A 16,526-nucleotide genomic window follows, 5' to 3' on the forward strand; every position below is an offset into this window, starting at 1 on the left:
AAAAAAAAAAAAAAAAAAAAAACAAGTGGTCAAAATGACCCTTCGAGGTCTCAAACCAGCGATGTCAGCCCTCTCGGCCCACGGCCTCTTCGTGAAGGCTCACTTCTGAACACTGTTCCTCTGGGGATCACGTTTCCGAGACTGTGTTGCTCAAACCACAGACGTTACCAAGAGGCCCCCAGGAAGGAGGCAACAACCCGCACAGCCGTGTGCCCGTGCACCGAGTGGAACCTGTGCTTGAAAACCAGGAGGAAAACCTGAGACCCCGCTGGGTTTGCCGCGAGGTTCTACCCGGGAGAGTCGAGGGAGCCCTCCCCCAGGGCCCCTGAAGTCACCCTCACGCCGGTCCAGGCAGCCGTGACGCCGAGGAGTGAGAACACAGCGCCAGTAGGCGGGGTTCTCAGGGGCACCGGGCCGGCTGAAGTCACTCAGCGTGGGCCAGGTGTGCCCTGTCCAGGTGGGCTAGACGGCATGTGCAGCCACAGCCGGCGGGATGTCCCCCGTGTCACTCTTGGTGAAAGGCAAGACCACACGGCTGAGTCTGTGTGGGGCATCCATGCCTGCCACTGTGGCCACCCCGCTCCCCACAAAGCAGGCTCTGGGGATCTGGGCAGAGGAGCTGACTGCAAGCCACGGCGCGTGCCATCCCGTGTACCTGATCCTTGAGAGCCGAAGACGCCCTGTTCCTAGGTGCCCAGGAATCTGTGGCATCTGGGCCCCTGCCATGGCCCTGTACCGACCTCAGCTCCAGCTCCGGCAAGGGCCCAGGCTCCCTGCTCCCCAGGCTGCGGCTGTCCACGTGCGGTTGTGCCAGCAACCATGAGGATGTGCTTGAAAACCAGGTCCACCTTTGCTCTGCCTCTGACAACTGGCTGGGAGGACTCTCCAAGAGCCATGCTCACAGAGGCTGCCCCCCAACTTACTGGCACCTCAAGACCCTGTGGGGCTCAGCCTCTCACCTGTCATCTCCGCTGGCAACCAGCATAGCCGCACACATCTAAACTGCACAAAGGTCAGCCAACACTGGTTCCGAAACAGAAGCACAGGATGCATGCCCCGCCCCCTTCACATTCCATAGTTAGGAACTTACCCTGCCGTGGCTCAACCCAGCTGCACCTGCCACTCAATACAACCCCACCTGTGCTCAACCCAGACCCCCCCCCACTCAACCCAGCCCCCCTACACTCAGCCCAGCCCCCCCACTCAACCCAGCCTTAACTACTCAGCCCAGCCCCCCACTCAACCCAGCCTTAACTACACTCAACCCAGCCCCCCCACTCAGCCCAGCCCCCCCACTCAACCCAGCCTTAACTACACTCACCCCAGCCTCCCCTCAACCCAGTCCCCCACTCAACCCAGTCCCCCACTCAACCCAGCCCCCCCACTCAACCCAGCCTTAACTACACTCAGCCCAGCCCCCCCACTCCACCCAGCCCCCCCCTCAACCCAGCCCCCCTACACTCAACCAAGTTTCCCTACACTCAACCCAGCCCCCCTACACTCAGCTCAGCCCCTCTACACTGAACCCAGCCCCCCTACACTCAGCCCAGTCCCCCCTACACTCAGCCCAGTCCCCCCACACTCAGCCCAGCCTTACCCAATACTCCACTCAACCTCAACCAACACTGAATGAAAGGAACTAGAATCAAGAGTCCATTACAATATTCCCTTTATTTATACAGGGTTTAGAAAATTCAAACTGACCTATAATGACAGAAAACATGTCAGTGTTTGCTAAGAAATGGGAGAGGGAGAGAGGGGAGAAGTAGGGTTACAAAGGAATGTGTGGAGCCTTTGGGGTGACAGGTGCCTCTGTTCTCTTGATGGGGATGGCAGTTTTATGGGGAGATATATATGTATATATATATATAAAATATCAAACCCAACAAAGTGTATATTTTACTTTTTAAAAACATTTATTAATTTACTTGAAAGAGTCGGTGACAGAGAAAGGGAAGGCACAGAGATCTATCTGCTGGTTCATTGCCCAGATGGCTGCAACAGGCAGGCTTGTGCGGGCCAAAGCCAAGAGCCAGGATCCTCATCCATGAGGGTGGCAGGGGCCCAAGCACTCGGGCCATTAGGTGCTGCCTCCCAGGCACATTCGCAGGAAGTCGAGACTCCAACCAGGCCCTCCAGAGTGGGATGTGGGTGCCTGAGCACCTGCTCGCCTGCTGCACGCAGCACCAGCCCCTGTGCGCTTGAAATACGCGCATTTCTAGTGTGTGCTAAGTGTCTCTCGGGAAAGCTGCAAGAAACCTCAACATTCACTGTAGGGACTGTTGATAGAATTTAACACGGTTATAAAGGACAAACTATATAAATACCAACCGCACTGCTTCATGCAAGCAACAGTGAGAAAATGGAATATTCACTGTAGGGACTGTTGATAGAATTTAACACGGTTATAAAGGACAAACTATATAAATACCAACCGCACTGCTACATGCAAGCAACAGTGAGAAAATGGAATATTCACTGTAGGGACTGTTGATAGAATTTGACATGGTTATAAAGGACAAACTATATAAATACCAACCGCACTGCTACATGCAAGCAACAATGAGAAAATGGAATCTTTATTTTTAGATTTTTATTTATTTGAAAAGCAGGTGACAGAGAGAATTTTCCATCTGCTGCTTCATTCCCCCAAACGGCCACAAAGGCTCGGGCTGGTCCATCCGGTCTCCCCAAGCACTTGGGCCCTCTGCTACAGGGTCCGGCTTAACCTCCTGTATCACAACACCCGCCCCTGTGTTTATGCTATTTGCTTATTTGAGAGATAAGTAAATAGAGCTCCCGCTCACTGGTTTATGCGAAATACTGTTGTGGTCAGAGCTGAGCCAAGGCTCAAGCCAGGAGCCTGAAACAAAGTGCAGGTCTCTGAGTTGGGCAGCAGGAAACCAAGTGTGAGAGACACCGCCGCCGGCCCCAGGCCAGGAGCCTGGCGCAGCAGGTGTCCAGGGACTCCAGCACGGGAGGCAGGCGTCTTAGCTGCCAGGCTAAACACTCGCTCCCCGAAGATGACGGTTAATAAGCATTTTAGAACACACTGATAACAGTATCACAAACACCAGGTATCCAGGAAGTAATTCAGGTGAAGACATGCAAGATGGAAACAAGGCATGTTAAAGAAAACCTTCCTGGCCGGCGCCGCGGCTCACTAGGCTAATCCTCCGCCTGAGGCGCCGGCACACCGGGTTCTAGTCCCGGTTGGGGCGCCGGATTCTGTCCCGGTGGCTCCTCTTCCTGTCCAGCTCTCTGCTGTGGCCCGGGAAGGCAGTGGAGGATGGCCCAAGTGCTTGGGTCCCTGCACCCGCGTGGGAGACTGGGAGGAGGCACCTGGCTCCTGCTTCGGATTGGCGCAGTGCCAGCCGTGGCGGCCATTAGGGGAGTGAACCGGCGGAGGGGAGACCTTTCTCTCTGTCTCTCTCTCTCTCTCTCTCTCTAACTCTGCCTGTCAAAAAATAAATTAAAAAAAAAGAAAAGAAAAGAAACCTCTCACTGGAAGCATAAAATCCAACATCACAGCACGTGCATCAGGGCCGGTGCCCTGGGGCATCGGCAGGAAGCTGGGACTGGGAGCCTGAGCCAGGAATTGAGCCCAGTCCCTCCAGTGTGGGACACGGGTAACCTAACCACAAGCGCCTGCTCCCCAGTTTACACATTTGTTTTTAAAGGCAGAGTGACGGCGAGGCGGGGGAGACAGAGAGCCCTTCTATCCATTCGGTTCGCTCCCCAAATGCTTGGCTGTAACGGTCAGCACTGGGTCACGATGAAGCCAGGAGCCTAGAACTCCATCCAGGTCTCCCAAGGGGGTGGCAGGGGCCCAGGGACCTGCACCATCTCCCACTGCTTCTCCAGGACCTTAGAAGGGAACTGGATCGGCAGCTGAGCAGCCAGGACTCGGCCGTCACTTGGATATGGGATGTCCTGTCCAGATGCAGCTCGCTCCACTGTGCCCATCGTTGGCCCCAGTTTAGAAGAAGTTAGATGCTCTTAGTCGCAATTCTGGAATTGGGTGACGCTCCAACGTGCAGAGATTGGCTCTTAGGGATAAAAGCGCAGAAGAAGGGGCCGGTGTAGTGGCACAGTAGGTTAAGCTGCTGCCTCTGACACCGGCATTCCCTATTGGCACCGGTTCGAGTCCTGGCCGCTCCACTTCTGATCTAGCTCCCTTCTGATGCACCTGGGAAAGCAGCGGATGATGGCCCAAGCACTTAGGCCCCTGCCCTGGAAGGAGCTCCTGGCTCTTGGCTTCCCTCTTAGCCCGGCGCTGGCTGTGGCGGCCATTTGGCAAGTGAACCAGCAGACGGAAGATCTGTGTGCAGCACTGCCTTTCAAGTGGAAGGAAAGCAGAGGCAGAACAAGAAGAGACGGGCTCTCTTGAAGTCACTCTCCGTGTAAAGCTAAAAACAGAGGGGACCCGTGAAGGCTTCCGGCTACATCGCCCGGGCAGAAGCTGGAGGAGCAAAGAGGGCAAACGTCTCTAACAGTAAGGCCCCTCTGAACACCCCCACTCCTGACGTGGGCCCACCCGCGAGCAGCGCCTCGCGAGCTGACCACGTCTCGGTGGGCCCTGTCTCCCAACACCGCTGCACTGGGCCTGGGATGGAGTTTGGGTTTGGGGGGCACCTTCAAACCATGGCCCATGCGGCAGGAGTTTGGGGTCCGCTCGGTGTTATGCTAAAGCCACACACACGCTGCCCTGGGGAAGGCGTTAGCTCCGGAGCTGGCCCCCCCCGACTTCAACCTCCTGCCGTGTGTTGCTGCTTTTTGTTTCTTGTTGCTGAAGCTGAGCTGAGGTCTCTCTGGAGAGAGGGCTCCAGGAGAGGTGGCTGTGGGTGTTCACAGCATCGGCTCCTCCTCCATGCCGGGATGGCCCAGTGTGTAGGTGTCCAGCCCTGAGCGGGGGGTCCTCGCTCAGGAAGCTTGTTTGTACAGGAGACGCCATTGGGTCTCTTGTCCGGCCACTCTGGAGAGGGCCCTGGCCGGCAGGAAGCAGGAAGGAAAGCTTGGGGGTGGGGGTCAGGTGAGACGCGGGGGTGCCACTCCATGGAGCACAGCAAGTGACAGGTCCAGAGAGGACAGGGCGGCTGCCTCCCTGGGCCAGTGGGAAGGGGGGCTCAGCCAGCTGGTGTGGGAGGAGACAGAGAGAGATGCCATCTCCTGGCTCCCTCAGATGTCCACAACAGCCGGGGCTGGGCCAGGCTGGGCCAGGAGCCAGGAACGCGGTGGCAGAGACCCAACACCTGGGCTGTCACTGCTGCCTCCCAGGGTGTGCGCTGGCAGGAAGCTGGAACCTGGAGCCGGGCACTCCCAGCCCTGGCCTGAACCACCGCTTCGTATTTGAAAAGCAAAGCCTGCACTTGCCATCTTAGCTCGGCTGCTACATGAAGACACCGCAGACCGGGGGGTTTGGACCACAGAGGTCTCCTCATGGTTCTGGAGCCTGGAGACCCCAGGTGTGGCTCCGGGGAGGGCGCCCAGCTCCCTGTGTCCTCCGGTGGAGCCAGGGCCAGCGGGCACTCTGGTGCCCTACGTGCAGAGACCCCGGCCCTGTGTGTGGCCTCTCAACCTTGATCTGGAAGGCCATGTGGCCTCTCAACCTTGATCTGGAAGGCCAGTCCCGCTAGGGCCTGGACCCCAGCGTTTGCTCCATCCACAGCACCCACCAACGGTATCTCCGGCTGCCTGCTCCCTGTCCACCGGCTTGTGACGACCTCTGAGGTCCTTGGTCTGTGGATTAGTCTGTTCCGGAAGTGTCTTATAGACGGGATCACACAAGATGCGCTCTGTGACTTGCTCCATTTGCTGACTGCTGACTGGGGGGCACATCCACCTGGGGCATCAGGAGCCCGCCTCCTCTTACAGCGCAGTGAGACCCCTACCAAGGGCCCACCCTCCCCCCCGTGGACGTTTGGGCTGTCCCCACCTTCTGGCTGCCGTGGGTAATGCAGCCTGCACACACAGGTTTCTCCCGCGCATACCCAGGAACAGAGAGCTGGGTTGTCACTTCTGTTTAACTTTTTGAAGAACTGACACTGTTTTCCATGGCGGCCACGCCTTTTAAATATTATTTATGTATTTGCGTTTTTATTTATTTCACCACTCCCTGAACGACCTCAACAGCCCGGACTGGGCCGGTGGAAGCGGGAGCCAGGAACTCCGTCCAGGTCTCCGGCGGGGTGGCAGGGACCCAAGCACTTGGCCACCATCTGGTGCCTCCCACCGTGTGCATTATCAGCGTGGGACATAAAGCCGCCTCCCACCCCCGCCCCCGCCCAGGATGGACACAGAAGCCTGAAGAAGGCAGGGCCAGCGGCGTTTACTGAGTGACCAGCAGGTGGAAGCAGCCGCCCAGCCTCCTTTATCCCTGCCAGAGGTCGCTCACTGGGTGAGCAACGTGCGAGGCATGCCAAGTGTGTGTGGACACGGGGTGGGCACTGCCGGGCAGACCTGGGGCAGGGCAGGGAGTCACGTCGGGCCGGCACCAGGGCTCCGGGAACTGAGACGCAAGAGCAGTGTGCACCAGGCATCCGGCGGTTTGATGACAGAACCGCGGAGGGTCACAGGACAGGAAGGGCCGCAGGGTTTGCCCACAACTGACCTACTTCCGGTGTGCAACCTTGCATCCTGCGCGCTACCACGGCTGCACCGCGGCCAGGTCCTGTGGAAACGCGCCACGACAGTTGTGGGTCTGGCACCAATAACATGCGCTGTGTCTCACTTTCCAACCTGGCCAGCAGCTGCCCGCAGTGCCGAGCTGGACCTGCCTTGAGGCCCTCGGCGTCCCGGACAGGTGCCGGAAGACCCCACGCAGGGAAGGGCCTTCCTTGCTCCCGCGTCCGCCCAGGAGGGCACGCTTGGTGCTCGGCCTGAGCGGCCTGGGAGCAGGGACCGGGCGGGCCCGACACCAGCAGAGCCCGCAGCCAGCGACCCTGCAGACCTGCCAGTCACGCGCACCCGGCGCCCACAATGCCGCGCGCCCCGGCCCCGCCCCGGCCCCGCCCCGGCCCCGCCCCGGCGTGGAGTCCGCGGCCTCGGATTGGCCTCCGCGACTTCCGTCTCCGCGGCGGGTGGGGCCGGCTCCTCGCGGCGTGCTGGCCGTGGCCATGGGGGAGACCGGCGCGAGTGGGGCTGGTGAGCGCGCGCCGGGACGGCCCGAAGCGCAGGCGGAGGCGGCCGAGCTGCTGCCCTTCCTGGCGCCGGGTGCCCGGGCCGACCTGCAGGCGGCAGCGGTGCGGCACGTGCTGGCTCTGACCGGCTCCGAGCCGGGCCGCTCGCTGCTGGCCGGGCAGGCGGCGCTGCTGCGGGCGCTGGTCCAGCTGGCGGGCGCCCCGGCCCCGGCCCCCGCCCGCGACGCGGCGCGCGCACTCGTGAACCTGGCTGCCGACCCCGGCCTGCACGAGCCGCTGCTGGCGGCCGACCCCGGGCTGCCGGCCCGCCTGCTCGGCCTCGCCCTGGACCCGCAGTGGCCCTGGGCCGACGAGGCGGCCGCCGCACTGGCCAACTTGAGCCGCGAGCCCGCGCCGTGCGCCGCGTTGTCAGAGGCGCTGGCGAGCGCCGACCCCGAGGGCTCGGGCCTGGAGCGGATAGTGCGCGCCTTGTGCACCCCCGGCTACAACGCGCGCGCACCCTTGCACTACCTGGGGCCGCTGCTCTCCAACCTCAGCCAGCGGCCGGCGGCGCGCGCCTTCCTGCTGGACCCCGACAGGTGAAACCCAGGGCGCGCGTGCGGGCCGGAGCGGGTGGAAGGGTACAGGGCCGCAACGAGAGATCCCTCCCTGCAGGTGCGTGGTGCAGCGGCTGCTGCCTCTTACCCAGCATCCGGACTCCTCGGTGCGCAGGGGCGGTGTGGTGGGGACGCTGCGGAACTGCTGCTTCGAGCACCGTGAGTGATGGGGAGGGCGGCTGGGGCGTTGGCGGAGGCGGGGGGCTCGGGGCCGACCCCTGTCCCTGCCCCCCCAGGACACCACGAGTGGCTGCTTGGTCCCGAGGTGGACATCCTCCCCTTCCTGTTGCTGCCTCTGGCCGGGCCTGAGGATTTCTCCGAGGAAGAGATGGACCGTGAGTGGCTTGGGTGGACGTCTGGGGTTCGGCTGGCAGGAGGGAACCCACCAGGGAAGTCACAGGAGAAGGTGTCCCGGTCCCAGGCCCCTTCTGAAACCTTGCAGGGAGCTGAGCACGGATGGGGCTGAAGTGGGCAGAGCCTGGCCCCGCCACCCAGCTCAGGGACCCAGGGGCTCCCACCTTCACCGCTAGGGCTGCCCGTGGACCTGCAGTACCTGCCGCCCGACAAGCAGCGGGAGCCTGATGCCGACATCCGCAAGATGCTGGTGGAAGCCATCATGCTGGTGCGTGGGGGTCCTGCCGTGGCTGTGCCGCCCCGGCACACGAGCACAGTGACATCTGGGCACCCCCTCCCCTCCCCTCAGCTGACAGCCACCGCACCTGGCCGGAAGCTGGTGCGGGACCAGGGAGCCTACCTGATCCTCCGAGAGCTGCACAGCTGGGAGCCGGAGCCCGCCGTGCAGGCAGCTTGTGAGAAGCTCATTCAGGTAGGTGCGGGGCCGCAGAGGCTGGGACGGGGTGCCCACCGCTGGCCAGCGGCTCACTGCCCCCTCCCCCCCCAGGTGCTCATCGGGGATGAGCCGGAGCGAGGCATGGAAAACCTGCTGGAGGTCCAGGTGCCTGAGGACGTGGAACGGCGGCTGCAGCAGCTGGACCGTGAGGAGCAGGAGCAGCTGCAGCGGGAGCGGGCCCCTGCGTCCTGAGCCAGCCGCAGGCCCACCTCGGCCACAAGTTCCTGAGGAGGCCTGCTGTGGCCTGGCGGCCCCTCCAGTCCCGCTGCTCAGAGGCTGCAGAGTGGAGGGCAGCCCTGTGCCCTGTGCTGCCAGCGAGAGTACAGGTTGCTCTGCGTGGTTCCAGGGAGCGTGGGGACGAGGAGGAAGTGGGGAGCAGGGGGGGTGGAAAAAACACATATTGGTGCCCCCCCGTGGGGGAGCAAGGTGGGGACGGCCGCGCACCCAGCCGTGGGCTCTCCAGTGGAAGCAGCGTGGCTGCGGCAGCCCCACGGGATCATGGGTGAAATAAATCATGGTTTTCAAGTTCTTGCTGTAGAACCTCTGAGAATGGGAGAGATCTGTGTTTTGTTTCTTAAGACTGATTGAGTTGATAGGCAGAGTGACAGGAAGAGACAGAGACAAAGAGATCTTCCATCCGTTGGTTCGCTCCCCAGATGTCCACAACTGGGCTGGGGCTGGGCCAGCTGGAGCCGGGAGCCTGGGACTCCATCTGGGCCTCCCACGTGGGTGCCAGGTGCCCAAGAACTTGGGCTGTCATCCGTTGCCTCCCTGGGGCGCACGCTAGCAGGAAGCTGGATCTGACACGGAGCGGCTGGACTGCAACCAGACTCTAGGAGATGGGACGTCAGCGTCCCAAGCCGTGGCCCGACCTGCGCCACACCCTGCCCCAGGACAGATGTAGTCTGAGGACTAAGGAGGGTAAGACCAGTTTGGGAAGAGCACCTGTCGGAGTGATCCGAGGACACGAGGTGTGCTGAAACTGAAGCCAGAACCCCGAACTTAGGGCAGAGCTTGGGTGGTGTCCTTCGTGCTTACGGAAAGCTGACGGGGCCCATCCCAAGGAATCAGCAACTCCTGGAGAGGAGGGCCGAGCCCGTGAAGACGAGGCCCGGAGCTGCAGGTCGTCCACGTCCGCTCGCGAGGGAAAGGGTGACCTTAGCTGCCCGTGACCGGAGAGGGCCGGCAGCCGCAGCCCTGGCCTGAGCCGGTGCGCCCGGTCACCCTCTGCTGGGCGCTCCTGCTCCTGGGCTCCCGTGGGGTGACCCCGCCCCCGCACAGTACTTCTGTGGCTGCCACGCCCTGAAGGCTGTCACGGTGGCTCTCACCCCAGGGTGCTCTTCCCAAGCCTCTGGGCAGAGGGCTTCCTGCCTGTGCCCACCCTGGCCCTGCGGAGCAGGCTCAGCTCGTCCTTGGGGCGTTCTCAGCGCCTCATTTGAGAACCTCCAAGATGTGTGGCCCAGCGTTCTCCCTGCACTGGAGCTGACGCTCTCCAGCTCCAAGACCTCTGCACCGCCTGCTGCACGAACAAGCACTCTGGCTCGCACTGCCCGCCTGTCCTCCGTGGACCCCGTGGGGCCCAGGCGAGTTGCTGATGTCCGGCATGCCTGCAGGTGTTCACCCAAGGCTGGCTGGTGCCGGGGCCCCAGCCTAGCAGCGCCTGCATCTTGCCTGGGGCAGGCAGTGCTGCCTGTGGGCTGCCCCGTGCCTGGGGACGCCACAGCTGCAGAACTGGCCACAGGGATCCCAGGTCCACAGCGTGCTGCCATCCAGGGGCAGGGACGCTGGGAGCTCTGGGAAGCCATGCAGCAGGGGCCAGGTGGTGCTGAGGGCCTGGCAGAGGAGCACCCAGTGCTGCGTGGCTGCCCGCTGCAGGCCCGGGCTTGTCGGGGCAGGTCCTGGCTGCAGCCTCCTGCCCTCTCCCTGTGCCCCCGGTGCCCTGGCCTGTGCCCATCACTGGCAGTTGCTGGCAGCTCACCTGGGACAGTGCAGAGCTCCGGCTGCAGCATGTGGGAGCCGCTGTCTTTTCTTGACTTCAAGTTGGGCGTGTGGGCTGATTTTCCCAGCCTGGGCAGGGCAGATGCCACATCGGGCTTCCCTGTGTCCACCCCACAGGCGACCCTTCCTGGGGCCTGGGTCTTAGCTGGTCTGCTCCCTGTTGTACATGCACGCATGAGGCTCTTGGGGGCTCAGCAGTGAGTTCTCAAGCCCTGTGTAGCTGGCAAAGCCAGTGTCTGCATAGGGAGGGCAGGGGTGTGGGGTCATGGAGTGTGTGATGGCAAGCGTGCTGCGGGGCGGGGGCAGGGGGTCTTGCCCAGGACCAGAGTGGAGGTGACAGTTGGGGTGGGCTTGGGGGCTCAGTGGTTGGCGTCAGAAGCCCTGGCCATCCGGCACTCACACTAAGGCTCCTCTGTGGGGAGCGAGGAGGGCCTAGCCTGGGCTCAAGTGGTCAGCCAGGTGGCTCTCTCCATGTGGCAGTAGCAGGACAGCGGTGGGCTGGTGTGGTGTTGTGTCCAGCAGGTCTCCCTGGGTTGCCCACTCCGGCACAGGTTGGATCGCTGGCTGCTCTGTACCTGCCAGACCCCCGCCCACCTACCTGCTGTCACGTGAGCGGCTGGGCCATGGGTGTGCCGGGACAGTTGCCCTGAGACTAAGGGCCAATGGGAGGTCCCAGGTCTGGGGCGGTGGCAGGTGTAGTGAGGATTGGCCTCGGGGTGTGTGCACGCATGGGACGGGCTGTGTTGAAGCCACTGCCTGCCATGTTCAGGAGTTGGTAGGTGCTGGTGAATGATCTCTTCACCGGGCAGGGACTTGCAGAAGGAATCCACAGGGGCATTGGCTGTGGACAGCATTGTGACAGCCAGCTGGGGGAGGTGATGTCGGTCACATGCAGGCCACAGCCCCTTGGGCTGCCTGTTCTCTGCACATCCGTGACTTCTGTAGGGGCACTGCTGGGCAGTGTTGACCACCTTCCCCTGCCTCCTGTCCCGTGGGAACAGGGACTGGAGGAGCTGGGGGTGGCGGGAAGATACCTGAGCGGTTCGGCACAGGGAACCCCTGCCCCATCCAGCTGTGGCACTCGGGTTGCACCGCGTGCTCGCGTGTGTGTAGGCAAGGGACACCTCGGGAAGGCACAGCGCTGGTCTTCGAGGCTGGCAGCTGTGGTCCCTGCATTGCCACAGCCGGTCTGTGACGGTGCCCTGGTCTAACTCGCGCCTGCCACTGTCTTTCACAGAGGGCAGGGTCCAGGTGGCCTGCAGCCCCCGCGAGGGCACGGGAGCTTGGCTGAGGCCCGGCTTGCTTCGAGAGCTGCTTCCCCTGCCAGGCAGCAGGGGCTGGGTCAGGGAACAGGCTCTGGAAAGTGGGGGCAGATTCTAGAAGGCTCTGGAGCTGCACCTGCGTCACCCCCTCAGATCTGGGGTGTGTGTCCTCCGGCTCTCCGGGACCTGCCTGCTCTGAAGACCCCTCGAGGGGCCAGCCCAGCCCTGTGTGGGGCCCACTGTCGCGGTGGAGACTCCGGGCGACCCCCTGCAGCAATCCTGCCCCCTTGGCAGAACACACTGGAGGTGCCCATCACTTGGACCCATCATCCTCGCATCCAGTCTCAGACGCACGAAAACAGTGCCTCGCAGGTGATGGAATTCAGGCCCAGGCCCAGACGTGTGCTCCCTGCACAGGCGCTGAGGGCCTGCAGGGAGACGGGCGGGCTGTGGTGTGGCCTAGGCACAGGCGCGCGCGCACGCACACACACACACACATACACACACACAGAGTTTCATCCCTGCTGGGCCGCAGCCTGTTGGTGCAAGACTTGTGTTTCTTGTTCCGTTGCGCAATCACGGCCCTAACCGGCAAGCTGCGGTCCCGAGGGCGGGCTCACTGGTCTGTGGCTGACCAGGGCCGAGGTGAAGAGCCGCTCCCTGTTCAGGAGATGCAAGCATCTGATTTTACGTGGGATTGGTCACTCGGGCATTCCAAGGGGCGAGGCTGGTGGAAGCTGCTGCCTGTGGACCCAGAGCAGCCCGGGGACGCCAGAGTCCAGCTCTCACCTTTGCAGGTGACACACAGCGTCCTGCTGGAGCCCTGGGGGCACAGCGTGGGCTCAGGCCTGCCCCTCAGAGGCCAGCTCTTGGGAGGGGTGGTTGGTGTTGACGTGAAGCTGTGATGTTTGCTGGCCACTGCGGCTGGGCTGGGGCTCGCTGGGCGTTGGCCACGGCGAGGGAACCCTCCACGGGCCTCCCGCTCCTGTTTGCCCTGGCAGTGTCCCGTCTGTCTCTCCAACACAAAGGCTCAGGCCGCTGGGGCTGGGGGAGAAGCACACCCCCCCGGTGCTGTTCCGCTGCCATCCCGGCCCAGGGTTTCCAAGGCGCCCACTCGGCAGCCTGCAATCCCCACCCACCCCGTGCAGGGCCGCACCTGCGCTTGACCCGCACTGCCAGGCCTCGGATGCAGCGCTGCCCACAGCTTCCTGGTTCTCCAACGGCTCTCTTCATTTGACCTCTTGAACACCTCTTTCCGACGCCTGTCCCAAAGCAGACGGCCGGGCCCCGCAGCGCGCGACGTGAGCGGCCATCTGTCTCGCACCCCGGGGCTCCGCCTGCCCTCGAGTTTGGGGCCTCCACGCAGGGTGTGGACAGGCCTGCGGGTGACCCACCGACTTTGCGTGTTTGTTGGGTGTCGCATGTGTGTGTTAACGTCCTGGAAGGTGTACCTGGACAGGTGTTTGCGAGCAGAGCTGCACTCAGTGCTATCCGGCGCGTGGAGGACGCCGTCCGGGCGCGGGCGTCCGCAGGGAGCGGTGTGCGTCTCACCGCGACACGAAAGCATGCTGTCCAGCTGGGGGCCGGCGCCGGCGCCTGCGCAGCAACAGTCAGGTGCGCCGGTCACGGGGAGGCGGGGGCGGGACCGAGTGCGAAGCGGAGTCTGCGCAGTCCGCGGTCGCGGGGGCGGGGCAGGAGGCGGAGCGAGCCTGAAGGACGTGCCTCCAGCCAGTGAACGCAGCCATCGCGTGGGGGCGTGGCCGGGCCGCCGCGCGCCAGGTCGCGGTTGGCCAGAGGGCGGCGGGGGTGGGCACGGCGAGCTCGGCTCCGCCCGCGCCGGGTGGCTGCGGCGGCGGCGGCGGCGGCGGCGGCTGAGGCGGCGGCGGCGGCGGCCCCCCTCAGGTAGGCGGTGAGCTGAGCTGCGCCTTCCGCGGCGCGGGGGACGCGTCTGTGAGGAAGCCTGGGCGGGAGGGCCCGGCGCCCGCCCCGGCCGAGTGTGCCCCGCGCCCCGCTGTCCCGACCCCGCCGCGTCCCACCCGGAAGAGACCCGCGCGGCGCGGCCGTCCGCGTCCCTGGCCCCGTGCTGCGCCACGGGGTCCCGAGGGCCTGGCTGGGGAGCCGCGCCCACGCCGTGCTCTCCCCGCGTTGCGCGGCGGGGCCGCCGCGAGGGGCGCGGGCAGGGTCCGCGCACAGCCGGCCGGCTCGGAGTTCGGCTCCCGCTCGTCCTGCAGTGTCCGCGTAGCTGTCGTGCGGGGCCCGGCTGGAGGAGAGCGCTCCGTTCTCCCCACTCGCTGGACGGACCCCAAACTCACGTGCAACGAGGTCTGCGCACAGGGCTTGCAGGAGGGGCAGAGGGCACTGGGTCGGGGACCTGGGCGTGTGACCCTGGAGGCAGGTGGCCCCGCGCACCGTGGTGTAGCAGAGGGACGAGGTGTGCGAAGGGCGGGAGCTTCGTCGAGGACTGTTGGGTCTGAGTGGTGGTGACCATCCGGAGGGGGATGCTCGGAGCGCCTGGGCTCTCTGGGAGCCACTGGCTGTGACTGGCTCCCCGGTCGGCCCTGTTGGCCGGGGGGCTGTGTTCTGGGCTGGGTGGGCCCACGGCTCCGTCTCTGGGTTCCAGAGAGGCCCAGGTGGTCAGCAGTCCCAGGCCGCCGACCCCTCTCCCAGGCTGAGCTGCCCGGGGTGAAAGGCGTCGTCTCTCAGCACGACTCACACGGCTCCATCGCCTGCGCTTCTCCCAGGAGCCCCTGGCCAGTGCTCGGAGAATGCTGGCTGCTGGACCTCATGCAAACCTGCTTGTAAACGGCTGGAGGAGCTCCTTGTGCGCGGCTTTGCAGCCTGATTTCGCCAGAGGAGGCGCGGTCTCGGGCCAGTGGGCAGCGAGCAGCAGGCCTGGTTTCCTGGGTCACCAGCCCACATTTTTCTGGGGACTCCGGAAGCTGATTTTCTCTGGCTCGTGGAGCAGCTGGGAGAGTCCCTTGTGCTCTGTGTGTGGGTGACCCCCCCCCCCCGGCATACACTGGACCCTCCAGGCTGCCCGTCAGTGCCTCTAGGCCTGGTGCTTGGCCCACCCCGCTTCCCACACCCACCTAACCCCTTCGGGCTCAGTGCAGGCTGTAACACTTGCCTCAGAGAGCCTCACGCAGGGACGGTGGGCCTGGGACGTCTGGAGGGCATTTCCTAGCTGCGGAACAAGGAGGCAGCAGCTTCTCTGTTCGGGTAACGTGAGTTCTGTCTACTACCACCTTCTCCCGTTAGGTTTTCTTTTTTTAATTTAACCGGATCCTGACTTGTTCTTGGGCTGTTTCCTCTAGTACCACGTTCATTATTTTCTGTGCACCACTGGTGTGGACAGGGGCAGGAAGTGGAGGTTGGCTTATTCGGGCTCCAGGTAGCTGCTCCCCAAGCCCCAGCGCCAGCACCCAGCACCCAGCACCAGGCAGCTGTGTCTGAGGCGCAAAGCTTGGCTGCCCGGCCCTGCCCTGAGTCACAGCGTGGGGCTGGAGGTGCTGAGTCACGTTTATAGACGCTGGAGCGGGAGGTGCCACACCTGCTCCAGGCTGTGCAGGAGCACACGCTGGGGGCCGCTGGGCATCTGGCTCTGGCACTCAGTCCCTGTGACCTCTGGGCCTCATCACCCTTGACTCTGGAGAGGCAGGAGACCGTACCTGCTCATCCTGAGGGCTGGCCAGCACAGCCATCTTGTGTCTGTGAGAATTCATGTGCGACCTTTGTCCTCCTTCTTTGTCTTACTTGCACATTAATATTACGCAAGTTAGCCTATTGTCATATTGTAACTTGCCCTTGTGGTGTCTTTTTCTTCTATAGTTATTTAATTTATGTCAGGGGAACACATCTCACGTGTTTCCTAGATACAGATTGAGGAGCATTAGTGATACTTCCCTCCTGCCCATGCTCCCACCCTCTTTCCTCCCTTATTCTTTCTTATCATTTAAAACACGATTTATTGGCCGGCGCCGCGGCTCACTAGGCTAATCCTCCGCCTAGCGGCGCCGGCACACCGGGTTCTAGTCCCGGTCGGGGCGCTGGATTCTGTCCCGGTTGCCCCTCTTCCAGGCCAGCCCTCTGCTGTGGCCAGGGAGTGCAGTGGAGGATGGCCCAAGTGCTTGGGTCCTGCACCCCATGGGAGACCAGGAAAAGCACCTGGCTCCTGGCTCCTGCCATCGGATCAGCGCGGTGCGCCGGCCGCAGCGCGCCGGCCGCGGCGGCCATTGGAGGGTGAACCAACGGCAAAGGAAGACCTTTCTCTCTGTCTCTCTCTCTCTCTCACTGTCCACTCTGCCTGTCAAAAAAAAAAAAAAAACCACGATTTATTTATTTGTTTGAAAGAATTGCAGAGAGGCAGAGAGAGAGGTCTTCCATCTGCTGGTTCACTCCCTAGTTGGCTGCAGGGGTTGGCATGGTGCCAATCTGAAGACAGGAGCCAGGAGCTTCTTCCGTGTCTTCCTCGTGGGTGCAGGGGCCCAAGCACTTGGCCATCTTCTACTGCTTTCCTAGGCCATAGCAGGGAGCTGGATCAGAAGTGGAGCAGCCGGGACTCAAACCAATGCCCATATGGGATGCCGGCACTGCAGGCGGTGGGTTTACCTGCTATGCCACAGAGCTGGCCACTCTTTCTTATAATTTTTATAATGACATATTTTATTTGATAGTCATAAGC

The 16,526-nt window shown here is 62.9% G+C and overlaps 2 protein-coding genes across 9 annotated transcripts in view; both read left to right on the plus strand.

The window, feature by feature from the left end:
• Positions 1–7,053: 7,053 nt before the first annotated feature.
• Positions 7,054–9,110, plus strand: HGH1 (HGH1 cochaperone). Of its 2 annotated transcripts, none has more exons than XR_016236635.1 (6): positions 7,054–7,717; positions 7,794–7,894; positions 7,972–8,070; positions 8,178–8,357; positions 8,439–8,561; positions 8,637–9,110. XR_016236635.1 is itself a non-coding variant. In XM_008253451.5 (6 exons), the coding sequence occupies exons 1-6, from the start codon at positions 7,116–7,118 to the stop codon at positions 8,775–8,777; spliced, it is 1,158 nt and encodes a 385-aa protein (XP_008251673.3). In that variant the 5' UTR covers positions 7,058–7,115; the 3' UTR covers positions 8,778–9,110. The 2 variants fall into 2 exon arrangements, 1 of the variants encoding a protein (XP_008251673.3); XM_008253451.5 differs by having other exon boundaries at positions 7,058–7,717; positions 8,266–8,357.
• A 4,532-nt stretch (positions 9,111–13,642) lies between these two features.
• MROH1 (maestro heat like repeat family member 1) overlaps positions 13,643–16,526 on the plus strand; it is a 75,208-nt gene continuing 72,324 nt past the window's right edge. For 6 of the 7 annotated variants that reach the window (XR_016236628.1, XM_051831188.3, XM_089336509.1 and 3 more), the window contains exon 1: positions 13,643–13,747. The gene's annotated coding sequence lies outside the window, so the exon portion shown is untranslated. The remainder of the gene's footprint in view (positions 13,748–16,526) is intronic. The other variant, XM_089336507.1, reaches the window with a different exon arrangement.

This window comes from Oryctolagus cuniculus, chromosome 6 (genome assembly GCF_051225735.1).
Source record: "Oryctolagus cuniculus isolate XC-2025 breed Fujian yellow rabbit chromosome 6, ASM5122573v1, whole genome shotgun sequence".
In the NCBI taxonomy this organism is placed as follows: domain Eukaryota; kingdom Metazoa; phylum Chordata; class Mammalia; order Lagomorpha; family Leporidae; genus Oryctolagus; species Oryctolagus cuniculus.

Coding starts and splice junctions, on each gene's coding strand:
- HGH1 (XM_008253451.5), top strand. CDS start 7,116: ATGGGGGAGACCGGCGCGAGTGGGGCTGGTGAGCGCGCGCCGGGACGG. Junction 8,071..8,265: donor CTCCGAGGAAGAGATGGACC/GTGAGTGGCTTG, acceptor CTTCACCGCTAG/GGCTGCCCGTGGACCTGCAG. Junction 8,562..8,636: donor CTTGTGAGAAGCTCATTCAG/GTAGGTGCGGGG, acceptor CTCCCCCCCCAG/GTGCTCATCGGGGATGAGCC.